This window comes from Manihot esculenta, chromosome 6 (genome assembly GCF_001659605.2).
Source record: "Manihot esculenta cultivar AM560-2 chromosome 6, M.esculenta_v8, whole genome shotgun sequence".
In the NCBI taxonomy this organism is placed as follows: Eukaryota; Viridiplantae; Streptophyta; class Magnoliopsida; order Malpighiales; family Euphorbiaceae; genus Manihot; species Manihot esculenta.
Window position 1 is genome coordinate 485,475 of NC_035166.2, and position 24,361 is coordinate 509,835.

The 24,361-nt window shown below is 34.6% G+C and overlaps 2 protein-coding genes across 4 annotated transcripts; both read right to left on the minus strand.

Moving 5' to 3' along the window:
• Nucleotides 1-973: 973 nt before the first annotated feature.
• Nucleotides 974-1,788, minus strand: LOC110618137 (zinc-finger homeodomain protein 2). The gene has a single exon (XM_021761203.2). The coding sequence runs from the start codon at nucleotides 1,516-1,518 to the stop codon at nucleotides 1,006-1,008; it is 513 nt and encodes a 170-aa protein (XP_021616895.1). The 5' UTR covers nucleotides 1,519-1,788; the 3' UTR covers nucleotides 974-1,005.
• A 741-nt stretch (nucleotides 1,789-2,529) lies between these two features.
• LOC110617295 (putative 3,4-dihydroxy-2-butanone kinase) lies at nucleotides 2,530-24,048 on the minus strand. Of its 3 annotated transcripts, XM_021760001.2 has the most exons (21): nucleotides 23,801-24,048; nucleotides 22,817-22,846; nucleotides 22,566-22,639; nucleotides 22,408-22,471; nucleotides 21,034-21,146; nucleotides 20,882-20,929; nucleotides 20,618-20,689; nucleotides 20,432-20,521; nucleotides 19,622-19,795; nucleotides 19,182-19,265; nucleotides 17,297-17,352; nucleotides 16,889-17,019; nucleotides 16,714-16,806; nucleotides 16,411-16,475; nucleotides 5,265-5,408; nucleotides 5,139-5,182; nucleotides 4,738-4,821; nucleotides 4,548-4,621; nucleotides 4,363-4,475; nucleotides 4,185-4,280; nucleotides 2,530-2,906 (listed from the first exon to the last, which is right to left on the minus strand). In XM_021760001.2, exons 1-21 carry the CDS (start codon nucleotides 23,838-23,840, stop codon nucleotides 2,781-2,783), a joined length of 1,815 nt encoding a protein of 604 aa, XP_021615693.1. In that variant the 5' UTR covers nucleotides 23,841-24,048; the 3' UTR covers nucleotides 2,530-2,780. The 3 variants fall into 3 exon arrangements, with proteins under 3 accessions (XP_021615693.1, XP_021615694.1, XP_021615697.1); XM_021760002.2 differs by lacking the exon at nucleotides 22,817-22,846 and having other exon boundaries at nucleotides 23,801-24,047; XM_021760005.2 differs by lacking the exons at nucleotides 22,817-22,846; nucleotides 23,801-24,048 and having other exon boundaries at nucleotides 22,424-22,471; nucleotides 22,566-22,645.
• Nucleotides 24,049-24,361: the final 313 nt, after the last annotated feature.

Here is a 24,361-nt window from a genome sequence, read left to right on the forward strand (position 1 = left end):
TATATATCAGGCTCCTAAATTTTGTTTTACGCTGAGTTGATCCTCTCTATTTAAAGGTGAAAATTCGGGGAAGAGCCCTAAAATAATTTTTTTTTTTTAAATATAAAAATATATCATTTTTTTAATATATTTTATTTAAAAATTTATAAAAAATAAAAAACTTTAATCGATATGAATATAATTAAATTGTTGAATTATATTAAATTTATATTTATATGTTGATTTTTTTTTGGTATTTATTTTTTTGAATTATGGGATAGTTGAATTTTTAAGATTTGTTAGGATGATGATGGCGGCTAAAGTTGGTGCATTTTCTTCTTAATTTTTTATTCCCCTGACTTATTAATTAGTGGAGCATCCTACTCCATGCTTAATCAATATGGTATACCACTCTTTTATAATTTTTTTTAATATTATTAAAATTTATTTATTTAATTAATTTAAATTTACATCAAATAAATTCGTTGAAAAAATAAAACGCTCTCCAAAAATTATTTCATATTTAAAATTTAAATTTGAGATTTTTAGTTAAAAAAAAAACTCTACCATTTCATTTCATTCAAAAAAATTATTCTTTTATAATTTTATTTACAAAATTATAGATTTTAACTTTAGTATTATAACTCAATTAATCAAATTTTATTTCTCATACTCAAATTTAATTTAATATAATATATGAAATACTCAACTTTACTTAATTATAGCTGAAAATATAAATATGTGAAAAATTATTAATATTTGATCTTCTGAAATTAATTATTTAATCTCTTTATTTTTAAAAATATTTAGTTAGTCTACATCTTTCTTAACAAATAAGAGTATTTCAGTCTTCTTTGAAAAAAAAAAAACTTTTATTAGTATATTTTTAAAAATAAAGGATGAATTGGTTAATTTCATTCCAGTAATAATAATTTTTTAAAATATATTGATTTACCAATTTAAAAAAAAAAAAATACACTGACAAGAGAGAGAGAGAAAGAAAAAGAAGCAAAGGAATCCAATCTCTTACTGAGTAGTAAGGGAAGAAGCATTCCCAGTAGTAGAAGAAGAAGAAGAAGAATTCTTATGATTATGCATCCAAACTTTAAAAACTTGTCTACTAATTCCAACTCCTCTACAGAATCTCTCTACTTCATCTTCTTCATCTTTCCTCTGCAACTTCCATCCTAACTTCTCTGCAAATCCCAACATCTTCTCCTTCTGCTCCGCCGTAAACTTTGTCCTGAATCTCTTCGTCTTTCCACTGCTTCTTTCTCCCGGCAACCTACTACCCACATCCACATATTCCATCATTTCCATCACAGTCGACTGATCAGGCCGGCTGCTGCTGCTGCTATACGTTACTTTCCTGTGGAAATTGCGGTGGCAGCCGCAAGCGGCGCATTGGAGGGTGGAAGGAGAGGTGTGGTCTAGGGTGAATTCTCCACATCCATCTGTAGCGTAGCTTCCTAAGCTGGCTGCATGGTTTCTGAGGCATTCTTTGTATACGTCATTTGTGGTGTGATCGCCACCGTCCATCTCTCTCGATCTGTGTCTGCTACTACAACTACTGTAGTGTTGAATGTTTTGTAAGAGATGGGAGTGTCTGTTTGATATATAATGAAAATTACATATATATTATGAAGGGTAGAGGCTGTAAATAGTTGGAAAATCAAGGGGTAAGACAGGGAAGATATTTAATTAGGTTGTGTTGGATTGGTGCATGAATGCAAACACCAAAGTACACATTAATTTTTTTTTATATATATATAATAAGAGCAATTCATTTATGAGTTGGATTCAATTGGTTTTGGTCAAACTCAGATTTGACTACATTTTTATTATAAATCACAACTTCATTTTTTATATTTTCAGTTTAGTTACAGTCAAAATTAATTTTTTTAAAAAAATTAATTATAATTAATTTAATATAATTATTTTTTTTAACTAAAAATTGAAGATTGAGAATAAAATTTGAAAATTTTCGAATCCACTTCCATTAAATGCAAACAAATATAAATGTTATTTTTTTGATAAAAAAATATTTTATATATAATTAAAAAATAGGTTATTTAATTATTTTAAAAAAATATGATTCCAATGTGATAGCAAACATGATGGGTTTCAACAACATTGGGATATAATATTTAATATTGAAAATAAAAGGGTAAACATGAATATGATGGGCCCCCAAGGCAAGCAGTATGGGGTTCTTCCAATAATTAACCTTGGGAATTCATAATTCCATTATATTTTGCATTTTTCTTTAACTAAGAATTTAATTCCACATTAGATAAGTTAAAAGAGATGAGCGGTGGTGATAAAACACTTGAGCAATGGAGAAAGGAAAGAATGGGAAGAGAATGATGGGTCCTTTTGCCTTTTTGTTTCCTTTTACTTTTGTTTTGAAGATCTCTCAATCTAAAAACAACGACTTCACCACCAATATGCTAAAACATATCATACTAATTACTACTTTTTTTCTACAAGGGCTTTGCTGAACAAGGGACCCCCTCCCTAAATATCCCACTGCCATAACAAGATAGAAAGAGAAGAAAGCATCTATGAGTTCAGTTGTAATATATGATCCATCAGGGTACAACAAGATTTTGAAATGTACCAAATTTGAAATATTGCATTCTTCTCTGAAATTCACATTTTCTATAGAAATTTCAAAAATGAAACTTGCTCTCTCAACTTTGCTCAAAATTTGCATAAGTTAAAACCCTAAGTTAAGACAATCATCAACAAAAATACATATAGCTTGGTTTTACATGCAGCAGCCAAAAAGTACCGCATACTTATGAAGGCTCAAGTTTGTTCTTGATAGCTAAAGCTGCTGCTCTGTACCATGAAGCTGCGGCCATAGCTCCGGGATCTGGAACTGAAGCAAGGATCTCCGCAGAGACGTAGGTAGAGCGGCCAGCCTGCATAAACTCATCTCATAAATTCCCCGAATACATGCATTGCAATACACAAATATGAAAGTTATATTGCAACACAATAGCAAAATAAGGGAGCAGCCGAAATATATGCTAAATCTGTGCACCAAACATGCAAAGGGAGACTTGAGGAGTGGATATAGGGATTGGCTATGCCTACCACCAAGGTTTTTCAAATCAACCCAATTATTGAACCAGTCAAGGATGAAAAACAAAGGGTTATGAGTTTAAGGTCCAATGGGCTTTGAGAAACAAGGTCATTACTACTACTATTGCAGATCAGTTAAATCTCAGTCAAGAGATTATGCTTAATTCATCCTCCTTTAACATTAATCAATGAAACAGACTAGTGAAGAAAGATTCGTATTGCTAGACTTTGCAAAGGTTGCGGCAATAAAACTGAATAAACTTCTGTAACATCATCCATGTAACCACATAACTAGATTGGCATCAAGCTGCAAACAAAAGGAGCATCTACTTCATAAAATTATATGATTATACATAAACAGAAGAAAAAGTTCAAAACATACTGTAACGCTTAATGCTTATAAGTCCAAGAACATGAAATATTTGTGTTATTTTAATAGGGCGTGTTTCATGTAGGGTCATTTTAGAACCATTTTTATTAATTCCACGAATTTTATGTACATCATGCTATAAAATAAATTGAGAAATTGATAAATTTGTGATATTCATTTTCTAAAAAAAAAGTTGCTGTATTTTCTATAAATCTATAATCAAGTTTAATCTTAAAAAAAATAGTAAACATGGCAACTTATGATGTGATGTAGCCAGTCATGATTAATATGTATAAGGCTCAATTATACTTCTTATTTTTTGAAATCTAGCATCATATGAGCATGATTTACCAACATCATTATTGAAAGAAACAAAAAGGAAAAACCTATTACAGTAGAATGACCAAAAGAACATTTTTATCCTTCACATGTTGTACATACTTTTAGCACATATAAGAATTACTGCATATGATCTTACTGCAGAAAGGCTCGAAAAATTCAGGGAAAGTACTTCCCAACTTCATTTCGTGTATGAAAACAAGATTAGTTGCTGAAAAGCAACTTTGTTTTGTGTCCTTTTGCATCCAACATGGGTAATGGAAGAGACAACAAAGTTAAATATCCATGTAAATTCCATCATCGGCCAGAATCCACTTAGCATTATTCTTTTTGTATCTAGAAATGATGTGGGAAGTGCATGCCATTAAAGTACCAAAAGAAAATTAAAAAAAATAAAGAATATCACCTGTGCCTGCATGTGCCTGGTTGATTCAGCTCCAGCCAATGCTGCTTCAGATGATTGAATAAAAGCAGTGATAGGATCATCCCCAGCAGTTAATCTCTGCTTTTTAAAGTAGGTAAATTAGTATCAGAGTATAAAGCCACAAATGTGGAAATAAAAGATGATCATTCTTGCTGCCAACCTCCTGAAGAACTGCTGATGCTGGAATAAGTGCATCTAGCAAAGTGCGATAGCCAGCACTGGCCCCACCATACTTGCTGACTGCAGCGATTGAAGCTTCAAGTGCTTCAGCCCCTGCTTTAAGAGAGTGGTTAAGGTCAAAAGCAATTGTATCTGAAAATCATCACGTTAGGAACCAAATATTACATTGCTTTGATGTGACAACTGATTGTGAGTTTGCTTTCAACTGTGCATGAGCTGCCGTGCAAAATATGTTGTATCTGTTCCAAAGAGTAAAATACAGAGATCAACTACAAGTAAAAGGTAAAAGCAATGAACAAAAAAAGGAGTAATGACAAAGCTCAATTAAAATGCAGAGTCAAAGAAAGTAAAATACATAATCCCACTTGTTCCTCCCATAACTCTTCTAATAGATGATCCAATTTCATTTACTGTCTCCGCAGCATCATTCAGGGGATAACTACGAGCAGACGAAAGCGATTCAGATGAGACATTGAAAAAAGAAAATTATATTTGTAAAACTTTTTGCTAAAAAAAATTAAGTAGAAGAAAAAATACACGTTATTTTCCTGAGGAACTACAAACACTGTATTCTTGCAATATTCATCTTTAGCATGAAAAGTAAATAACAGAACATCTTTCCCTCTGCAATCATATGCAGGGGAATCAATCAATTTATATGTTTAATTTGTCCTAGATTTTCTAACAATCTAAACCATCACATGGCAATGTACCCTAATAAAGCAACAAAAATTCTCTTGAAGAGAAGAAACTTACAATTTTTTCATGTCCTCAAGAATTGCTGTTGCACCTCTATACATCTGAAACAGAAGGTACATCAGCAGTGGATCCCAGGCAAGTGATTATCGTGAAATTAAGAATTAAGTTCAAGGATAGACCCACCGTTGAGCCACAATCACCATCACCTACTTTGCTATCCCATTCATTTAAATCGTCTCTAAGATTGATAATTGCATTTGCTGCTGCCTCAATAGCCGCCTCAAGAATTTGCCCCTGTTCACTTAACTGCAGTGGCCGGCTCATCATCTAATCAAAAAGAGAAATGGACATTCAGGTTTGGCGATGTAGTATTGTGAGAAATGCTAAAAGCGCCTTGTGGTTTGATCTAATACACAATTTCATCCAATTATTTGAAGAACAATTATCAACAAAAAACAAAGATTTTTGAGGGACTAAAGTCAGGATTAAAAAGCATTCAAACTTCACAACTTCGGGAACTACAATGTGATAGGGATAGGAACGGGTCAGCTTTAGAGCATGGAGAAACTTCTAAAATTGAGTGAGCTGAAATATTCTTCTGTTAGAGAGAATTTTGAAGAAAGATACATGGAAAGGGGCCAGCTGGAAAAGAGTACAAATAAGGGATGAAATGGAGGAGCAATGTATGTTTTGGTTCTGAGTTCAAATTTCTCTGTTACAGAGGAGCAGACTTCCTGCACGGGACATTAATCCTGGAGGTTCTTATGAGCCATTTTAATTTCCTTATTTGTTCCTCTTTTACTATTTTTATTTCTGGATGGGGATTGTAAATTTGTGAAAGAGTTGCATTGTTAGAGTTGTATTGTTTTCCATTATCAATCAGTACAAGTTCTCAATAGAATTTCATATTCTCTTCATTGTTCTTTCTATTTTCAAGTCTTCTTTGTTCCTAATTCTATCAATTGGTTCGACCTGCCAAATCTTGAGACGCTGGTCCACAATGGAAAATAGAATAGAGAAGGTAGAGAAGAGATTGGAGAAGATAGAGAGGAATTAAATATTTAGCATTGTGAGCTTGAAGAAAAATTTAATAGCATTGAGCATTTACTTACTCAGTTGTTCTTATGAACCATTTTAATTTCCTTGTTTGTTCCTCTTTTATTATTTTTTATTTCTGGATGGGGATTGTAAATTTGTGAAAGAGTTGCATTGTTAGAGTTGTATTGTTTTCCATTATCAATTAGTATAAGTTCTCAATAGAATTTCAGATTCTCTTCATTGTCTTTCTATTTTCAAGTCTTCTTTGTTCCTGTTGAATCCCACATCGGTTGTGGAAAGGGATAATGTGCCCCTTATATGGGCCATAGGCACTCCTCCCCTTGAGCTAGCTTTTGGGGTGAGTTAGGCCTGGCCCAAATTTAACATGGTATTAGAGCCTCCCCATCCGATGTTGGGCGCCCCATAAATGTGCCACGCACTACTAAAAATTCTGGGCGTGAGGGGGTGTGTTGAATCCCACATCGGTTGTGGAAAGGGGTAATGTGCCCCTGCCCCCTTGAGCTAGCTTTTAGGGTGAGTTAGGCCTGGCCCAAATTTAACAGTTCCTAACTCTATCAATTGGTTCAACCTGCCAAATCTTGAGAAGCTGGTCCACAATGGAAAATAGAATAGAGAAGGTAGAGAAGAGATTGGAGAAGATAGAGTGGAAAAAGACAACCTTCTAAGAAAACCTAAATATTTACCATTGTGAGCTTGAAGAAAAATTTAATAGGATTGGGCATTTACTTACTCAGTTGTTATGGAAGGAAGGCAGTAAATGGAAATGGTCAAGCTCTTCAATAACTTCGTTAACATCAAATCAGTGATGAGTTTGTCATAAAAAAACAGGGTACCCAAAATCCCAAATGCACATTTGAGAGGAATGTTTGATTCTATTCTGATTAAATTGATCTTTAAAAGATTTGAGTATTTATATACAAAAAATCAACCTAAATTAAGAATATTTACAATAAGAATAAAATCCCTTAAATCAAGTCTAATAAGAATCCCAAAGGTTTGAATGCTCCTAATTAGAAACCTTCTATGTTGGTCAACACTACCCTTCAAGTTGGTGCATAGATATCACATGCACAACTTGCAAATCAAGTTGCAAATCAAGATATGACAGGTCTTGTTGCTGACCCCTTTGGTAAACACATCAACTAGCTGGTCATCAAAAGTTACGTGATCGAACATCAAGACACCATTTATTAACTTCTCTTTAATGAGGTGTCGATCAATCTTTACATGCTTTGTTCGGTCATGTTGAACCGGATTGTGAGCTATACTGATGGCAGCTTTGTTGTCACAGTACAAGAGGAGTTTGTCCCTGTCCAATAGTTTCAATTCCTCCAACAATCTCTGCAACCATAAGAGTTCACAAACGCCTTGTGCAATTGCTCTATATTCTGCCTCAACACTTGATCGAGCAACAACAATTTGCTTTTTGCTTCTTCAAGTGACAAAGTTTCCTCCCACAAGTGTACAGTAACCACTAATCGACCTTCTATCATCAAGGGATCCAACCCAATCTGCATCTGTGAATGAATGTATGCGAAAATGACCGTATTTAGAGAATAGGAGACCTTTTTTAGGAGCAGATTTCAAATATCGCAAAATGCAAAAAATAGTTTGCATATGAGATTCACGAAGATCATGCGTAAACTGACTGACTAAGCTGACTGCATATGTTGTCTGGTTGAGTATACGAAAAATAAATCAATCTGCCTACCAATTTCTAATATTTGCCCATATCTATTATCTACTGATTCACCAATTCTTACTTGTAGCTTGCGATTGGTCTCAATAGGAGTTTCCGCAGGTTTGCAACTTAACATACCAGTTTCTTCTAAAAGATCCAGAATGTATTTTCTCTGAGAAATAAAGATTCCCTTCTTTGACCTAGCAACCTCGATTCCCAGAAAATATTGCAGTTTTCCTAGATCTTTAATTTCGAACTCCTAAACCAAAAGCTTTTTCAGTCGAGTCATCTCTTCATGAAATGTCAGCCGAGTCATATTGTTAGTAATTTGCCTTTAGTATTTGACTAAATCTTTACACATTTAGTTTTTTAACAAATTTTTAAGCATGATTTACTTGTTGCTTAATTATAGGAGATTAGTTTAGATTTTTTCCAGATTATTTGCCGCAGTGGTTAAGTAGTTTTTTTTCTATAAATATTCATCAGTTAATAAGAAGGATATGCTTCCAAGTCCAATATATTCCAGTTCTTTAAATCCTTTTCATATAGCTTTATATCTGTCTTTTCTACAAAGTGGTATCAGAGCATATTATCTTGAGGGATCTGTGAGAATGGAGAGTGATACACAATCAGCTTTTAGCCATCATGCTGCTCCACCAGTTTTTGATGGCCAAAATTATCAAGCATGGGCTGTTAGAATGACGGTCTATCTTGAGGCTATGGATCTTTGGGAGGCTGTAGAAGAAGACTACGTTGTTCAACCGTTGCCTGCAAATCCAACGGTGGCACAGATAAAAAATCACAAGAAGAGAAAGACAAGGAAGTCAAAAGCCATAGCTTGTCTTTACTCTGCCGTTTCAAGTACAATTTTTACTAGGATCATGAACCTGGATTCAGCCAAAGCCATATGGGATTATCTCAAAAAGGAGTATCAAGGTAATGAAAGAACCAAGAGCATGCAAATTCTCAACTTGATTAGAGAATTTGAGATGGTAAAAATGAAGGAGTCGGAAACAATTAAGGATTATTCGGACAAGTTGCTGGGCATTGTCAACAAAGTAAGGCTGCTGGGTAAGGATTTCTCTGATAACAGAATTATTGAAAAAATTCTTGTTACTCTTCCTGAGAAATATGAGTCAAAAATCTCTTCTCTAGAGGAGTCTAAGGATCTGTCAAGCATATCCTTAGCAGAGTTGGTTAATGCTTTGCAGGCTCAGGAGCAAAGAAGGATAATGAGAAAAGAAGAAAATGTGGAGGATGCTTTGAAGGCCAAGTCAGAAAGTTCAGGAGGCAAAGACAAGAAATTTATGGAAAAATATAATAGCAGCAAGTTCAGCAATGTCAACAAAGGTGCTAGTTCACCTTGTACACATTGCAAAAAGTTGAATCATCATCCAAAGAAGTGTTGGTGGAGGCCTGACATTAAGTGCAGAAAGTGTGGTATCATGGGACATATGGAGAGAGTGTGCAAATCCCAACAGTCCGAAGTAGCAAAAGCTCATATAGAAGAAAATGATGAAGAACAACTCTTTGTGGCAACGTGTTTTGCAGCTAAGAACAACTCAAGTGATTCTTGGTTGATAGATAGCGGCTGCACCAATCACATGACCAACGATCCAACTCGCTTCATAGAGATCAATAAGACTTTTATCTCTAAAGTGAGAATTGGAAATGGCCAGCTTATTCCAGTCAAAGGAAAAGGCACAGTGGAAATTGAGAGCTTGACAGGTTTAAAACTTATTTCTGACGTTCTGTATGTGCCTGATATTGACCAAAATTTGTTGAGTGTTGGGCAGCTTCTTGAAAAAGGCTACAAAGTTTTTTTTGAGGATAAGAAATGCTTTATTAAGGATGCAATGGGCAGAAATGTGTTTAAGGTCATGATGAAGTCTAAGAGTTTTGCTCTGAATCTGCTGGAAAATGGACAAGCAGCATTTGTATGTCACCTCAGCAATGCAGAGTTGTGGCACAAAAGGTTGGGACACTTTCATCATGCTGGATTACTGTATATGCAGAAAAATGACTTTGTGAAGGGTGTCCCACCACTCGAAGAAGAGCTAACTGATTGTGTGGCTTGTCAATATGGAAAGCAGGTCAGGAAACCATTTCCTCGAATCGTATGGAGAACGTCACACAAGCTGCAGCTGGTGCATTCAGATGTTGGAGGACCTCAGAAAACATCATCTTTAAATGGTAATCAATATTATATTACATTTATTGATGATTACACAAGATTTTGTTGGATTTACTTCTTCAAATCCAAAGCTGAGGTTGCTAGTATATTCTGGAAGTTTAAAAATTGGGTGGAAAATCAAAGTGATTGCAGAATACGAACAATAAGATTTGACAATGGGACAGAGTACAAGAATGCAATTTTTGATAAATTTTGTGAGGATGCAGGTATTGAGCACCAACTCACAACTCCTTACACTCCCCAGCAGAATGGCGTAAGTGAGAGAAAGAACCGGAGCATCATGGAGATGGCAAGATGCATGCTGCATGAAAAAGGGTTGTCAAAAAATCTTTGGGCAGAAGCTTCAAGTACTGCAGTTTTCTTGTTGAATAGGCTCCCGACTAGAGCTATTGAAGGCAAAACACCATTTGAGGCATGGTTTGGTTATAAGCCAGATTTACAAAATCTAAAAATTTTTGGTTGCCTATGTTTTTCTTATGTGCCACAGGTGAAGAGAGATAAACTTGATAAGAAGGCAGAACCCGGTATATTTGTCGGATACAGCAGCACTTCTAAAGCTTACAGAATTTTCCAACCTAAAAATGGAAAAATTATTGTAAGTCGTGATGTCAAATTCATGGAGGACAAGCAATGGATTTGGGAGGAGACAATAGAAAGAGAATTTCCAAAATTCTCTCAAGAAATTAATGACAAGATAGATGATATTCCGGTTCGTGGCACAAGATTATTGTTTGATGTCTATGCAAGGAGTAATGTTGCTGTTTTTGAGCCTGCAGAATTCAATGAAGCAATGAAGGATGACAAATGGATAGATTCCATTAAAGATGAACTACGAATGATTGAGAAGAATGACACCTGGGAATTGGTAGATAGACCTCAAAATAGAAAGTTCATTGGTGTGAAATGGGTTTATAGGACCAAACTGAATGCTGATGGTTCTGTAAACAAACATAAAGCCAGATTGGTTGTGAAATGGTACAATCAAGTCTTTGGAGTAGATTTTTCAGAAACTTTTGCTCCGGTTGCACGTTTGGAGACTATCAGGATGTTGCTGGCTTTATCTGCACAAAAAGGTTGGAAACTTTATCAGCTGGATGTTAAGTCAGCTTTTTTAAATGGTTTCCTTCAAGAAGAAATCTATGTTGAACAGCCTGAGGGATTTCTAGTCAAGGGAAAGGAGGAGAAAGTTTACAAACTGAAGAAGGCTTTGTATGGCCTTAAACAGGCTCCCAGGGCCTGGTACAGCAGAGTTGATGTTTATCTTCAAAGTCTTGGATTTGCAAAAAGTCCAAGTGAAGCCACCTTATATGTGAAGAAATCTGATACTAACAAAATTGTGGTGTCTATTTATGTTGACGATTTGCTTGTTGCAGGAAGTGATGAAAAATTGGTGAATGAATTTAAAGCTGATATGTTCAAAGCTTTTGAGATGACAGATCTTTGTTTATTGTCTTATTTTTTGGGTCTAGAAGTGAAACAAAGTGCTCATGAAGTCTTCATATGTCAGCAGAAGTTTGCAAAAGAAATTCTTAAAAAGTTTCACATGAAAGATTGCAAAGAAATTAGCACACCAATGAATTTGAAGGAGAAGTTCAGTAAAGAAGATGGAGCTGAAAAGGTGGATGAAGGGCTGTACAGGAGTTTGATTGGTTGCTTGATGTATCTCACAGCCACAAGACCGGACATAACCTTTGCCGTAAGTTTGTTATCAAGATTTATGAATTGTGCCAGTAAAATTCATTTTGTAGCTAAGCGTATTTTAAGATATTTGAAGGGTACAACAGATTATGGCATCAAATATTATGGTCTTAAAAATTTTCAGCTCTAAGGTTTTTCAGATAGTGATTGGGCAGGTTCTACTGATGATATGAGAAGCACAACTTGTTTTTGTTTTAGTTTTGGCTCAGGTGTTTTCTCATGGAGTTTAAGAAAGCAAGAGGTTGTTGCTCAAAGCACAGCAGAAGCAGAGTTTATTGCAGCAAATGCAACTGTGAATCAAGCAATTTGGATTCGAAAAATACTTGAAGACTTGCAAATAAAACAAAATGATCCAACAGAGATTTTTGTTGACAACCAAGCTGCCATTGCAATCTCAAAGGACCCTGTCTTTCATGGAAAAACTAAACACTTTAATATCAGGCTCTATCACTTGAGGGAAAAGCAGAAAGATGGTGAAATCAAGCTAGTGTTTTGCAAAACAGAGGAACAAACTGCAGATATCTTAACCAAAGGTCTTCCTAAAGCAAGATTCGAAGAGTTGAGGAATAAGTTAGGTGTATGCAAATACTAAGGCAAGGAGGAGATTGTTAGTAATTTGCCTTTAGTATTTGACTAAATCTTTACACATTTAGTTTTTTAACAAATTTTTAAGCATGATTTACTTGTTGCTTAATTATAGGAGATTAGTTTAGATTTTTTCCAGATTATTTGCAGCAGTGGTTAAGTAGTTTTTTTTCTATAAATATTCATCAGTTAATAAGAAGGATATGCTTCCAAGTCCAATATATTCCAGTTCTTTAAATCCTTTTCATATAGCTTTATATCTGTCTTTTCTACACATATCTTTAGTGTCATCCCCTGTCATTTCTATGTCATCAACATAAACTATAAAAAGAGTAATTTTTCCCTTGTGATCTCTGATAAATAGGGTATGATCAACATTGCTCTGTTGATGGCCAAAGAAAATCATATCTCTACTGAATCGATCAAACCAAACTCTGAATGACTGCTTCAATCCACGCAAACCCTTCTTTAGCCTGCACACATTTCCTTGTGTTTTTTCATCACCAAATCCAAAAAGAATTTCTATTTACACTTCCTCCTCCAAATCTCCATGGAAAAATGCATTTTTCACATCAAATTGTTGGAGATCCCAATCAAGAGTGACAGCGCAAGATAACAATACTCTGATTGAGTTCATTTTGGTAACAAGGGCAAATGTCTCCCGCTAATCCACTCCATAGGTTTGAGTATATCCCTTGGCCACTAGTCTAGTCTTGAATCTTTCAATTGATCTATCTGCTTTGTATTTCACAATGAACATCCATGTATAGCTAACAAGTTTTTTCCCAGGTCAGAGAGTAGCAAGCTCCCAAGTCTCATTTTTTGCTAGTGTTTTCATCTCTTCAATCATTGCTCCTTTCCATTTAGGATTTATAAGAGTTTCCTTCTAATCCTATAGAATAAACACAGAGGAAATAGACAAGACAAAGACTCTATAGGATGGAGACAAAAACCCATAAGAGAGAAAGTTAAAAATAGAGTGCTTTATGCAAGATCTAACTCCTTTCCTTTGAGGAATTGGTTTATTTAGATCATCAAAGGGCTCAAGGTTCAAGGACGACTCACCAAACGGAGAAGAGAAAGAGTCATGACACTGAGTAGGCTGCACAATGGCTTTTTATGCTTCTATTTTGTCTCTTCTTGAGTACCTCCTTAAATCTGGTTTATCCAACCATCCAACTTGGTCACTAATAGTCTCCCCTATATAGTAGTCTCCTCTAGAGTAAAACGTTCTAGAGTTATAGAATCAAGAATCATCTTTTCTCTTTTATTGTCCCCCCCCCGAAGAATTGATGGGGTAGTACTGAAATAAAGTTCAGTCTCTCTAAATATAACATCCATACTCACAAAGTATTTTCTAAATGGAGGGTAGTAACACTTGTAACTTTTCTGTGTGGAAGAGTACTCAACAAACACACATTTAATAGTCCTCGGATCGAGCTTCTCACTTATTCTAGCATGAACAAAACACATGCATCCAAATACCCTTGGTTGGACAATATAAGCATTTTTTTCTTGTAGCACCTCTAAAAGGCTTTTAAAGGCAAGAGTTTTGAGAGACATTCTATTAATGAGTTAAGCTACTACTAAGACTACATCTCCCCAGTAGGTTTTTGAAAGGTTCATAGCGAAAAGGAAGATCAAGCTACTTCCAATAGGTGTTTATTTTTTATTTCAGCAACACCATTTTGAGCATTAGTGTAATAACAACTAATTTGATGCAGTATCCCATTAGACTCTAGATAAGCAGAAAAACGATCATATATGTACTCTGCACCATTATCAGTTCTCAAAACTTTTATCTAAGCATCAAATTGAGTACAAATTATCTTGTGAAAATATTGAAAGCAAAAAATCACATCACTCTCTGCTTTTATTAAATAAACCCAAGTCATGTGAGTGCAACAATCATTAAAAGTAACAAACCAACGATTACCAAATAGTGAGACCGTCCCCAAAAGTCAGAATGGATGGTCACAAAAGGGATTGTACTCCTATTATTATTGGAGGAATAAGAGGTTCTTATATACTTAGCATACTCATAAGCATCACAAACTAAAGAACCACATTGAATCTTGAAAAATAAATCAGGATAAAGTTTCTCTAGCACAAAGAAAAATGGGTGTCCTAATCGTCGTTATCACTATATGATTTCCTGGTTGACATCCTGATTTTTTCCAAAAGGAGCTCGAGGTGAATTCAAACTCAAATTCCCTTCCAATATATACAAGCCATCGTGCAGTCTACCATTACCAATCCTTTTACCGGTTTGAAAGTCCTGAATAATACAATGGTTGGAAAAAAATTCAATTTTACAGTTGAGTGTTTTGATGAGAGAACTAAGAAACAAGGAACATGAAGAATAGAGGATAGCTTGATATTTGAAGTACAAACAATAGAATCGGTTCCAGATATAGGAGTGGAGGAACCATATGCAATTTTGACAGTGTCTTTTTATAGACATGGAAGGTAATTAAGGAAGCTTTCAGAGGAGCCCGTCATATGTCTATTTGCACCAGAATCAATAATCCATAGAGCATAATCAAGAGACGAAATAAAAATATTATCAAAAGTCCTTACATTACCCACAAAAATTACTACCATTTCAAGAAAACACCACCCTTTTTCTATCAAAAAAGAGTGAAAAATTATTGTTAAGAAAGAATTAATGTTCACTGACAAAAAAAGGCATTGGTCCAACAGATTAGAAGTGTGACTTGAAAGCGAGTCTACCGGAAAGGATCACTACTGGAAAAAACCACCGGAGCACCAATGGAATTAGTAGATCAAGAGACAGAATTTCAAAGTGGCAGAATACCCAAATAGTAGCTGCCAAAGCCAAATCCAAAGCTACTAAGGGTAATCACCTTAACCCGGAGTACCAAACCTCAAAACATCACCCAATGCTGCAATACCCAAGCCGAATCGACACCAGAAGAGGAGACAAAGCCGTCGGATCTCGTTGGAAAAGGTCATACGTGTCGGTGCGTGGCGTCGGAGCAAAGAGAGAGGAAGGCGCGTGTGGGCTACACGGACTTTGTCTGATCGCTGAAATTGGACAGGAGGCTCAGGCCGCAATGTTGACCGATAGGGGTGGTGACACAAACAACTCACCCTAAACAGGTGATCTAGAGACGGCAGATTTGAGACCCAAGAAGCTATAGTAAAAAAATTTTAAACCAACAGACTGAAACTACAGATCTGAGAACTAGGCTATGATACCATGTAGAATTTGAGAGGAATGTTTGATTCTATTATGATTAAATTGATCTTTACAAACTTTGAGTATTTATACACAAAAAATCAACCTAAATTAAGAATATTTATAATAAAAATAAAATCCCTTAAATCAAGCCTAATTAGAATCCTAAAGATTTGAATCATCCTAATTAAGAACCTTCTATGTTGGTCAACATTTATCAAAGCATACAACATCACTCATCATCAACTTATTTTGCACATATCAAAGTATGACATTATTGCTTGAAACTAGACGATGATGATGATAAGAGTTGGCAAAAAATACTTAAAGTTGAAATTGAAGAATATCAATAATATAATCTTTCAAGTCCTCTTTGTTCCTACACGAATTTAAGGGAAGTTTAATAACTTAATTAGGTATCTCAATTCAAAATTAGCCTAAATGACATACGAGTATATTCATGTCGGAATTTACCAATTCCATAAATAATTCAATGGAAAAAAAAAAAGAACACCCAGAAAATCAATATTGGGGGTTGGGTACTTCAATAGTTGGGTTACATTAACCAACCTTGTTTTCCCGTGATACAAATTAATTTTTGCCATCACTAAAAAGATTCTCTACCAGATTTTGATGGTAACAATGCAGTCCAACAAATGAGTTGTCAGTGACTCATCTGATTCACTCATAAACTCATACGGAAATGCATAAATTTCCAATTTTTCAATTTCAAAACTTCAATATAATACATTAACCTCACAATTTAAATATAATATATTACCTTTCCCAGCATTTATCATTAAAACTAGAATTGAGCCACAAAATCAAGGACATGAGTAGGTAACTTCTCTTAGCATATGAAAATACCAAATCACAAATCAAAATAAGCAATGATGTATATGAGAAGTACCTCATCACTCTTTGTTAAACGATTCAGCGGCAGAGGAATAGGTATCTTGGCAGGTGGACGATTACCTGCAAATGAAGATTAACCCTAGACATGAACAGCAATCAAAGGATAGCTCCTAAGGACTTCTTTGTTTGGCATTCTGAATATTGACATGGTACTATTGGGAACTTTTTTTTTTTTTTGCTAGAAGAGAATAGATCACCATGGCTTATAAATTTGATGAATGATCATAGAAAACAATCTTAAGACAGTAGACAAAATTTAGTATAATGCACAAAACCAATGTTCAGACACATCACAGACCATCAACTCCAGCAGGCCAGCATGGAGCCTTAGTTGCAGCATCCAAACGTTGCAAAATTGCATCATCTGCCTTCATTATGGAAATTGAAAATCCTGACAACAAAAAACCCAAAGAGGTTAATAACTATATTGTTCAGAAAATAGATTGTTATTTACATCATCATCAATTTCAGACCTGCCATATCAAGAGAAGTCATAAATGACCCAGTATACACTCTTTCAACAGCCAGTCCATGCTCTAGCTGCAACTGAGGGACTGCTTTTCCAGCTGCAATCATCAGCTCCATTATAGGAGTGCCACCAAGTCTGCAGTTAAAAAGGAAAATAGAAGGGTCAACAAGCAACCATTTACTCAGCATGATGCCCAGATCATATAAGCAATTGGTTGAGAAAATTGATAACAAAGTTATCATTAATTAATTGGCAGCAAGCAACAAGTTAAAAGTTTTGAATGCTTAAAACATCCTCAAAGAGAAAACCCAAACAAAAATTAGGATGTTGACTTCATACAGTATTCCAATCCCCATCACCAAACAAGGTAGATACCAATCTGAAGCACCAAAAAGAAAATACTTGAACATACCCGTTTACCATGAGCACCACTCGATTACCACGTGTTATTGGAACATAGTTAGTTTCCTGAAACATTAAATGAAGCAGAAAACCAATTATCAAATTATAATATCAGCTGAATATTACAGATATTAATATCTGAAGTTGCTGAATATTACAGATATTAATATCTGAAGTTGCTGAATATTACAGATATTAATATCTGAAGTTTGTTTTCTATATGGGAGTAAAAAAGCCAATTACTGAAAAAACCAATCATAAGAGAGAGCATCTTTCTACATAAAATAATATACACTTAATGAACCAAACCTTTGCAAGAAAACACAGATTTGTGTACACATTGAAATTGCAGTATCCAAAAAAAAAATCGTAAATGTTGCAAAAGCCTTTAGCAGGTGAAGGATTGACACAGATAATGGCCCACATTATCATTGACATTATAGTTATTAAAGGCCCAAGACACACTAAGGTACAAAGATCCTCAAGCCTTAGTGCAAGCACACGCCTAATAGAGCTCAAGCATACAAAAATAAAACTTGCAAGAAAACTTCCAAAATTAAGAGTAAAGATTCATAACAACAATAAGATATTAGCACATTTTAACCAAATTTATCAAAGTTAACCATCTTCATAGCGTCAATCAAAAAAAATAATTTAGGGGAGAAAATATAAATCAACTATAGACTTCACCAATATCAACTTCTTTTCATCATTGTTTGAGATAAGACTTTCAGAACTCTTATTAGTTCAATTCACTAGCGTTAAGCTCTCGAGCTAAGGATCATGTCACGGACTCACGGGTCTTTGCACAGGGAAATCAACTTCAGCTGCTGCTTTGCCTTTGTTGCAATTCCCACCTCTCCTGGTGGAACCTGTGGTGGAAAGAATTTGAGAGCTCAATGGGGGGAGCTCAGGGTATCTCAAGGCTCGTTAAAGAGAGCCCCTGACCTTTTATGCGTTCTGACAAATAATTCTGCGTGCTTTATTCAATGATAATAACCTCTTATAAGGTGAAGGTTGCATTCAACCATAACAGTTCTAATTGCACCAGATATCTAATATAAGCAGTGTTTATTCAATTTGAAGAACTAATCTAGAATTCTAGATAAAGTAATTTAAATCTGTAAACTACTTTTGAGATAAAATGTTATCCAAATCAGCAATAGCGACTTCTGGCGCTGGGGCATTTCTCAATCCTGTTTTGCACATTTGTTGTAATGTTTTCCCACAAATGCATCCATAACGACTACCCATTCCCCCTACCTTTTTTACAAACCCAAATCACTCGCCTAAATTTCTAATTGTTCTACTTTAGATAACCCAAAATGTAGCCTCTTATTTCAGTCAGACAAGTTGTATGACATGACATCAGTAAAACACTCCCATATATTTATTGTGAAAAAGCATCTCAACAAAGGAGTTTTAGACTGATAAAGCTGCATTTTGACAGAGATAGCACCTATTAGCTATTATATTCTCCTTTCAGAGATTGAAAATGGTTAAGATCCCACCATGTTGCTTCCAAACAAGGAAAGATGCCTTTATTGGAACATCCATCACTCTTCCATCTTTCAGTATCATATGCCTACTTTGAGTCATAATAAATGCAGTATTCATTCGAGTGAAAGAAACATAAGGAGACAAATAATATCAAGAGATATCACAGTTCACAATTGATAAAAATCTATAGTCATTTACTTGAGCATTTCACTGTTTACCCTTTCAATCTGGTAAAATCATTTTTAAAAAAATAAAGGCTTCTCTTCTTGTCATATGTGAACTAAATACAGTATTTTTTTTTTTTTTACTTTTCTTCTCTCCTTTTTCCCCCTTCAGTTGGTAACATGATGAACGCCTTATAGATAAAAAGTAGAGGCTCAAATTTAAAGACATACCTGGGATAAGATCTGCTTAAGAACATACGAAACAACAACCTCAACAGGCTGAAGGTCAGCCACAACAGCTCCAGGTTCACCATGCTAGAAGGCAGGCAAAACAAACCATATTAAGATTTCATGCATAAATGTCATTCTAGAAATTGAAGTATCAGAACTAAATAGAAGCACTAAGCAGACAAAAAAAATAGTTAGCTACTAGGTGAAGTGCATATCAACAAGAAGCGCCAAATTAAATACCCACCACAATTTGACCACATAATTCTCTTTACTTTCTTTTTCATTTTATGATAAGATAGAAAAAAAAAGGGTTGACAGATAAATTTAGACTCACCTAAGTTATAGTACTAAATGTACAAAAAGAATTAATTACCACAAAACTCAAAGACATCGAACGCACTTTGATTTTAGGAAATAGTGCCTCATTAAAAATTACTTACAATTCCAAGACCAAGTTCCATCTTTCCTGGACCCAAACGATCTGATGTAACCTGACCAGGCAGTGTGCAAACTGACAATGCAACACCCATTGTTCCAACAATTTCAGATGCATATTTTGCCTCTGCAGCAACCTCATTGAGAGAGAGTCCAGCAGCAGCAGCAGCTCCAGCAACCTGTTTCACAGAGAGTCAAGTAAGGATTTCTTGAAAATAAATTTATTCAAATTTTTAATTGTACAAAAAATAAGGTTGTACTTCTTGTCAACTCAGAGTTCCAAAAGAACTAAAGCAGTCATACTCTAGAGCATAGCAAGCAAATAAATAATTAACCTAGGAAAACAAATAAAGAAGGCCTTTGCTAACAGCCACATGATAACTTATAATTAGTTCAGTTCTGGCTGAGTACTCTTCTTAATTAACAATTTTGTTTTCCAAAATAGAGCTTAACAGTGCGGTTAAAGAATCTTATGTTCATCTTTCACAAAATTGAAACAAGTTTTCACCATTCACATAATTCATTTAGTTATGCATATATGAATAGTAGACAGTAATTGGTAAACAAATGAATGCAATATTCAACTACAAAGTTGATAGTATAAGTTGCAATCATGTTAATACCTACAGAAAATGGTGAGAAAAGTAATCTAAAAACAATACTTTCAGATAGAAATAAAAGAAACAGAGAAGTACAGGAAAGAGTATATGAAAAACTTTATCTCAAGTGGGTAACATAAATTCCATGCCACAAAACTTTTAGTCGAATCTCTGTGTGTGCGCATCTGTGTGTACGTGCTTAGAGACAAATATTACCTTATGAACCAGAATAGTCCCTGCCAGACCACGCCGGCCAGCTATGCCCTGAGTTGGAGGTAAAGCACAATCATCTCCAACAATTACAGTCTGCCAAAGGAAATGGGAACTTTACTTTTGACTCTAATCACACTAGTAATATGTCCAAATCTAATGAAATAAAACAAAGTTTGAACAAAAACATACCTCCACTTTATAGCCTTCAGATTTTGCTTGCTCTGCAGCCAAACCAAAATTTAAACGGTCACCAGTATAATTCTGTCAACACCCAGATTACAGCACCGTGAATCCAAAAGAAAACCACATGAACCAACTTTAATTAAAGTACTAAGAAATTCATAGAAAGGCGACCCATTGTTCTTTGAAGTCATCATTCAGAAAGAAGCCATCATTTCCATACAACCAATAACATTGAAGTCAACTAAGAAAGTTGATTCAGAAAGAGAGTACCGTGACAATTAAAAGACATCCCTTCGGACCAGTTACAGCTCGAATGCCCTAAAATTAAATTACATCAGAGTAGAGTCATCCAAAACATAAAAGATATATATAGAACCATGCATATATCTTGCAAAAAGAAAAAAAAGTTAAGGAAATTATACTGCAAGAATTGAATCAACTTGTGGAGAAGCAAAAACTTCTCCACAAATAGCAGCAGTGAGCATCCCTTCTCCAACAAATCCAGCCTGTGCAGGTTCATGTCCACTACCACCGCCTGTAGCATAATAAATATAACAAAAGGGCTATGAAAAACCAAATGATGGAAGGAAAATATAAGTCCATCATCAGAAAATAGGTGCACATCTGTAACAAAAGCACACAAATGTTCATTTTCAAATCCACCCGTACCTCCATATTGTTCCCAAATGAATAAGGAAAAAAAAATCCACTGTTATTTTTCTTTTTACACATTCTGCTTGCAATTCAGAAAAATCATTTCATTTCTCAAGCTCGCTGATATAAAATGTCTTTACTATCTGAATATTTGGGGACACAGTGTTTTTTACTACAAAAGAAATTAAAGGAAAAAGTGCCTTATATGACAAATCCACCTCATCCCTTATGTTCTCCCCAACATCTCTTCTCTTGCCCATGCTCTCACTATATCTTCCAATTTGGAGCCAGACACTATGTCGGGGAACTTTAGTTGGATAGGAAAAGAAAGGACAGTCTTCGATCAATGGAATAGGAAAAGCAAATAAGGAAGTAAACAATGATTCATGTCTGGATGTTTCAAAGGATAAATAAGAATTTTAAATATTAAGGGTTAAACAGCCTTAATTTTTTCTTTTTTAATATTGAGGGAGGAATAACTCAGATCCCCTCAAATTTTATGGGAAAGCAAAGTGGAGTTTGACCCTCAAAATTCCATTATCACTATAAATAAAAATGGGTAAAATAAATGTAAAAAGAAAAAAAAAATGATAACTAAGGCTCAAATGAAAGTAGATTTTAAAAAATACCACACTTAAAAGGGAATATACATTTGAGAAGCTAATATTGAGATTTTCAATGTCTCAATTGTTATCAAGCCATACAGTTTGTGCAAGCTTGTATTTTCATGTTTGTAAAAACTAGCACACAACCTTTTTCTTTATTTTTAAAAAATTAGAATACACAATGCCCTTACTGCAACATGCACGCTAACTTCATGGACTAATACTCCAATCCAAGAATGTGAACCTTCCAATCCATTACTATTTCTGAAGCAATGAAAAACACCATTACGATGGATATCTAACTAAATTAGCACCCTTTATTTGGAAGAAATTACAACATTACTTAAATGCAATTCATCACTAAAAGTTTCTTACAATCTAAAACATCATATCACCATTTCATGTTTGGATCTTAAGTCAATGCGTCAGGGAAAGAAAAAAAAGGATCCAAATGTTGAGCTTCGCAGAAGCAATAAAGGTTTAATGTTTCAATGCTGGAAAAGAAATGGTATTCAAATGCTTTGTAGTGTCATAAACCTGATATAATTGCAACCTTGTCATATGTAGCACTTGAAACATCAGCACGTAAAACCACCTTGACCTGTACATCCCCCCCAAAAAAATGACATTATCATCTTGTGATCTTGTGCACAAAAGACACATATTGTGAGTAAATAAATTAACAGCCAAATCACCTCAGGGAAACCATCCAGGTACTGCAGGCCAGGATATGTTTCAATTAGACCCTCAATGTACTCAGTTACCACATCTGCAGTCAGAAGTTACAACAACTAAGCAAAATGCTATGCTTCAACAATATTTTGTCCTCACTAAAAAAATAAAGGATAAAAGATAAAAATACACTGAACAACCTGGGTATTACCATTTCTACGCTATAGATACAACCTATTCCTATTTTGTTATGACTAGCTCACCATGGACTTACTGATAAAAGGTGATATGCTTATACTGCAACCTACAAAATGCCTCCACTGTCAGTGTAGAGTGATGAAAACTATCACAAGGGAATTTCATTCATTGAACACAGTGTAAGCACTTCATATAGGTAAGGTAAATGTAAATACTTTCTATATAACCATTTGCAGAGCTAGTTTAAGTCCCAATAGTAGAAGTAGTTGTCCCCTCAGCTTGAGTAAACTACCCTCTGTTGGTATGGTAAGTATCAGAGGTCTGTGGGTAAGCTCTCTGTTGTTTAATGAAAAGTGTGAGACCCACTTCAGCCATGCACCATTCCAGGAAGTGATAATAGACCCAAAATACTTTTTTTTTCCTTTCGAACTTTCCCTTTCCATATTACTTTGGATTTTTCATTTAATGCACCATATCATAGCAAGGAAGAAAGCTGAAAATAGTCAAACCCTTGATTGAATTCATCCAATTTCTCTTTGTTTTCAGAATATCTCTGATGAAATAGAATTAGGTCGCATAGCAGGTCAGAAATTTATTAGAACATTACTGCAGAATTGGTCTTAGTTTGGAATTAAAGGCTTAGTTATTGTTGTTATCTGATGAAAAAGTGCAAGCAGCCAACGTGAGATTTAGAAGACTCATACGCATTACGACATAAAATCATAAAGCCCCAATGACAATCTTTGACCAACATTAATAAGCAATAATAAGAAACCACACACAAAATGATTGATAAGTGCTTATTTGGCGCCAATAATGCTGGATAACCCCCAAAAAATTTGAATGAGCAAATAAACATGCATCACACACACCCAACACAATTCGTGAACAAATGTTTGGCAAGTGAAAAATCAACTGAATCAGAGCCTTAAATTAACATCAAATATGACACTAAGTTTCGAAAATTCAAGGAAAAAGAAAAGAGAAATCATGCAACCAACAAGAAGCATAAAAATCAAAATAAAAAAGGGGGAAAAAGAAAGGGGAATAAAATGAGAACCATTTGGGTTGTTGATGAGTTTCTTCCCTTGAAAAGCCATGAAAAAAAGCGTAGCTTCAGCGATCAAAGATGGCAAAGAATGAGTGAAAGACTGTAGCTTTGGGAATTTGCATGAAAGTGTAGAGATTGTGTTGATCTGGAAACTTGAATTGCAGAGTAAAGAGAGCTCTCCGTCTCTCTCCCCTCTGTAGATATCGAAGTGTTTGCTTGAACCTTCGCGTTAACTGCTGCTTGTCCGGACATGAGAAATCTTCGCTAATTTACTTTGAGGTGGATCATTTTTTAGCCCAATTCAGGCCCAAACATTATTATTTTTTATTTAATTTATTTAATTATATGAGTTTTTTTTATCATTATGGGCCATAATTATAAAATTTTTATATATTTTTATTATTATTTATAATTTTTAAGTAAAAGTGATTGCAAAAATGTTACAATTTTTGTGATTGAAAATTTTAAACTTTAAAACAAATAAACTATTAATATATTTAAAATGCTATAACTTTATATAAATTAAAAAATTTATATTAAAAATAAGGAAAATATGATAAATTTTATCTA

Excerpts from the sequence above, each read along its gene's own strand:
- LOC110618137 (XM_021761203.2), bottom strand. The coding sequence starts at position 1,518 with ATGGACGGTGGCGATCACACCACAAATGACGTATACAAAGAATGCCTC.
- LOC110617295 (XM_021760001.2), bottom strand. The coding sequence starts at position 23,840 with ATGGCTTTTCAAGGGAAGAAACTCATCAACAACCCAAATG. Across the intron at positions 16,476-16,713 it reads CTGGCCTGCTGGAGTTGATG|GTAATCGTCCACCTGCCAAG; the intron begins GTCTGTGATGTG and ends CTTCATTTGCAG. Across the intron at positions 4,622-4,737 it reads GGAGGAACAAGTGGGATTAT|ATACAACATATTTTGCACGG; the intron begins GTATTTTACTTT and ends TCTTTGGAACAG.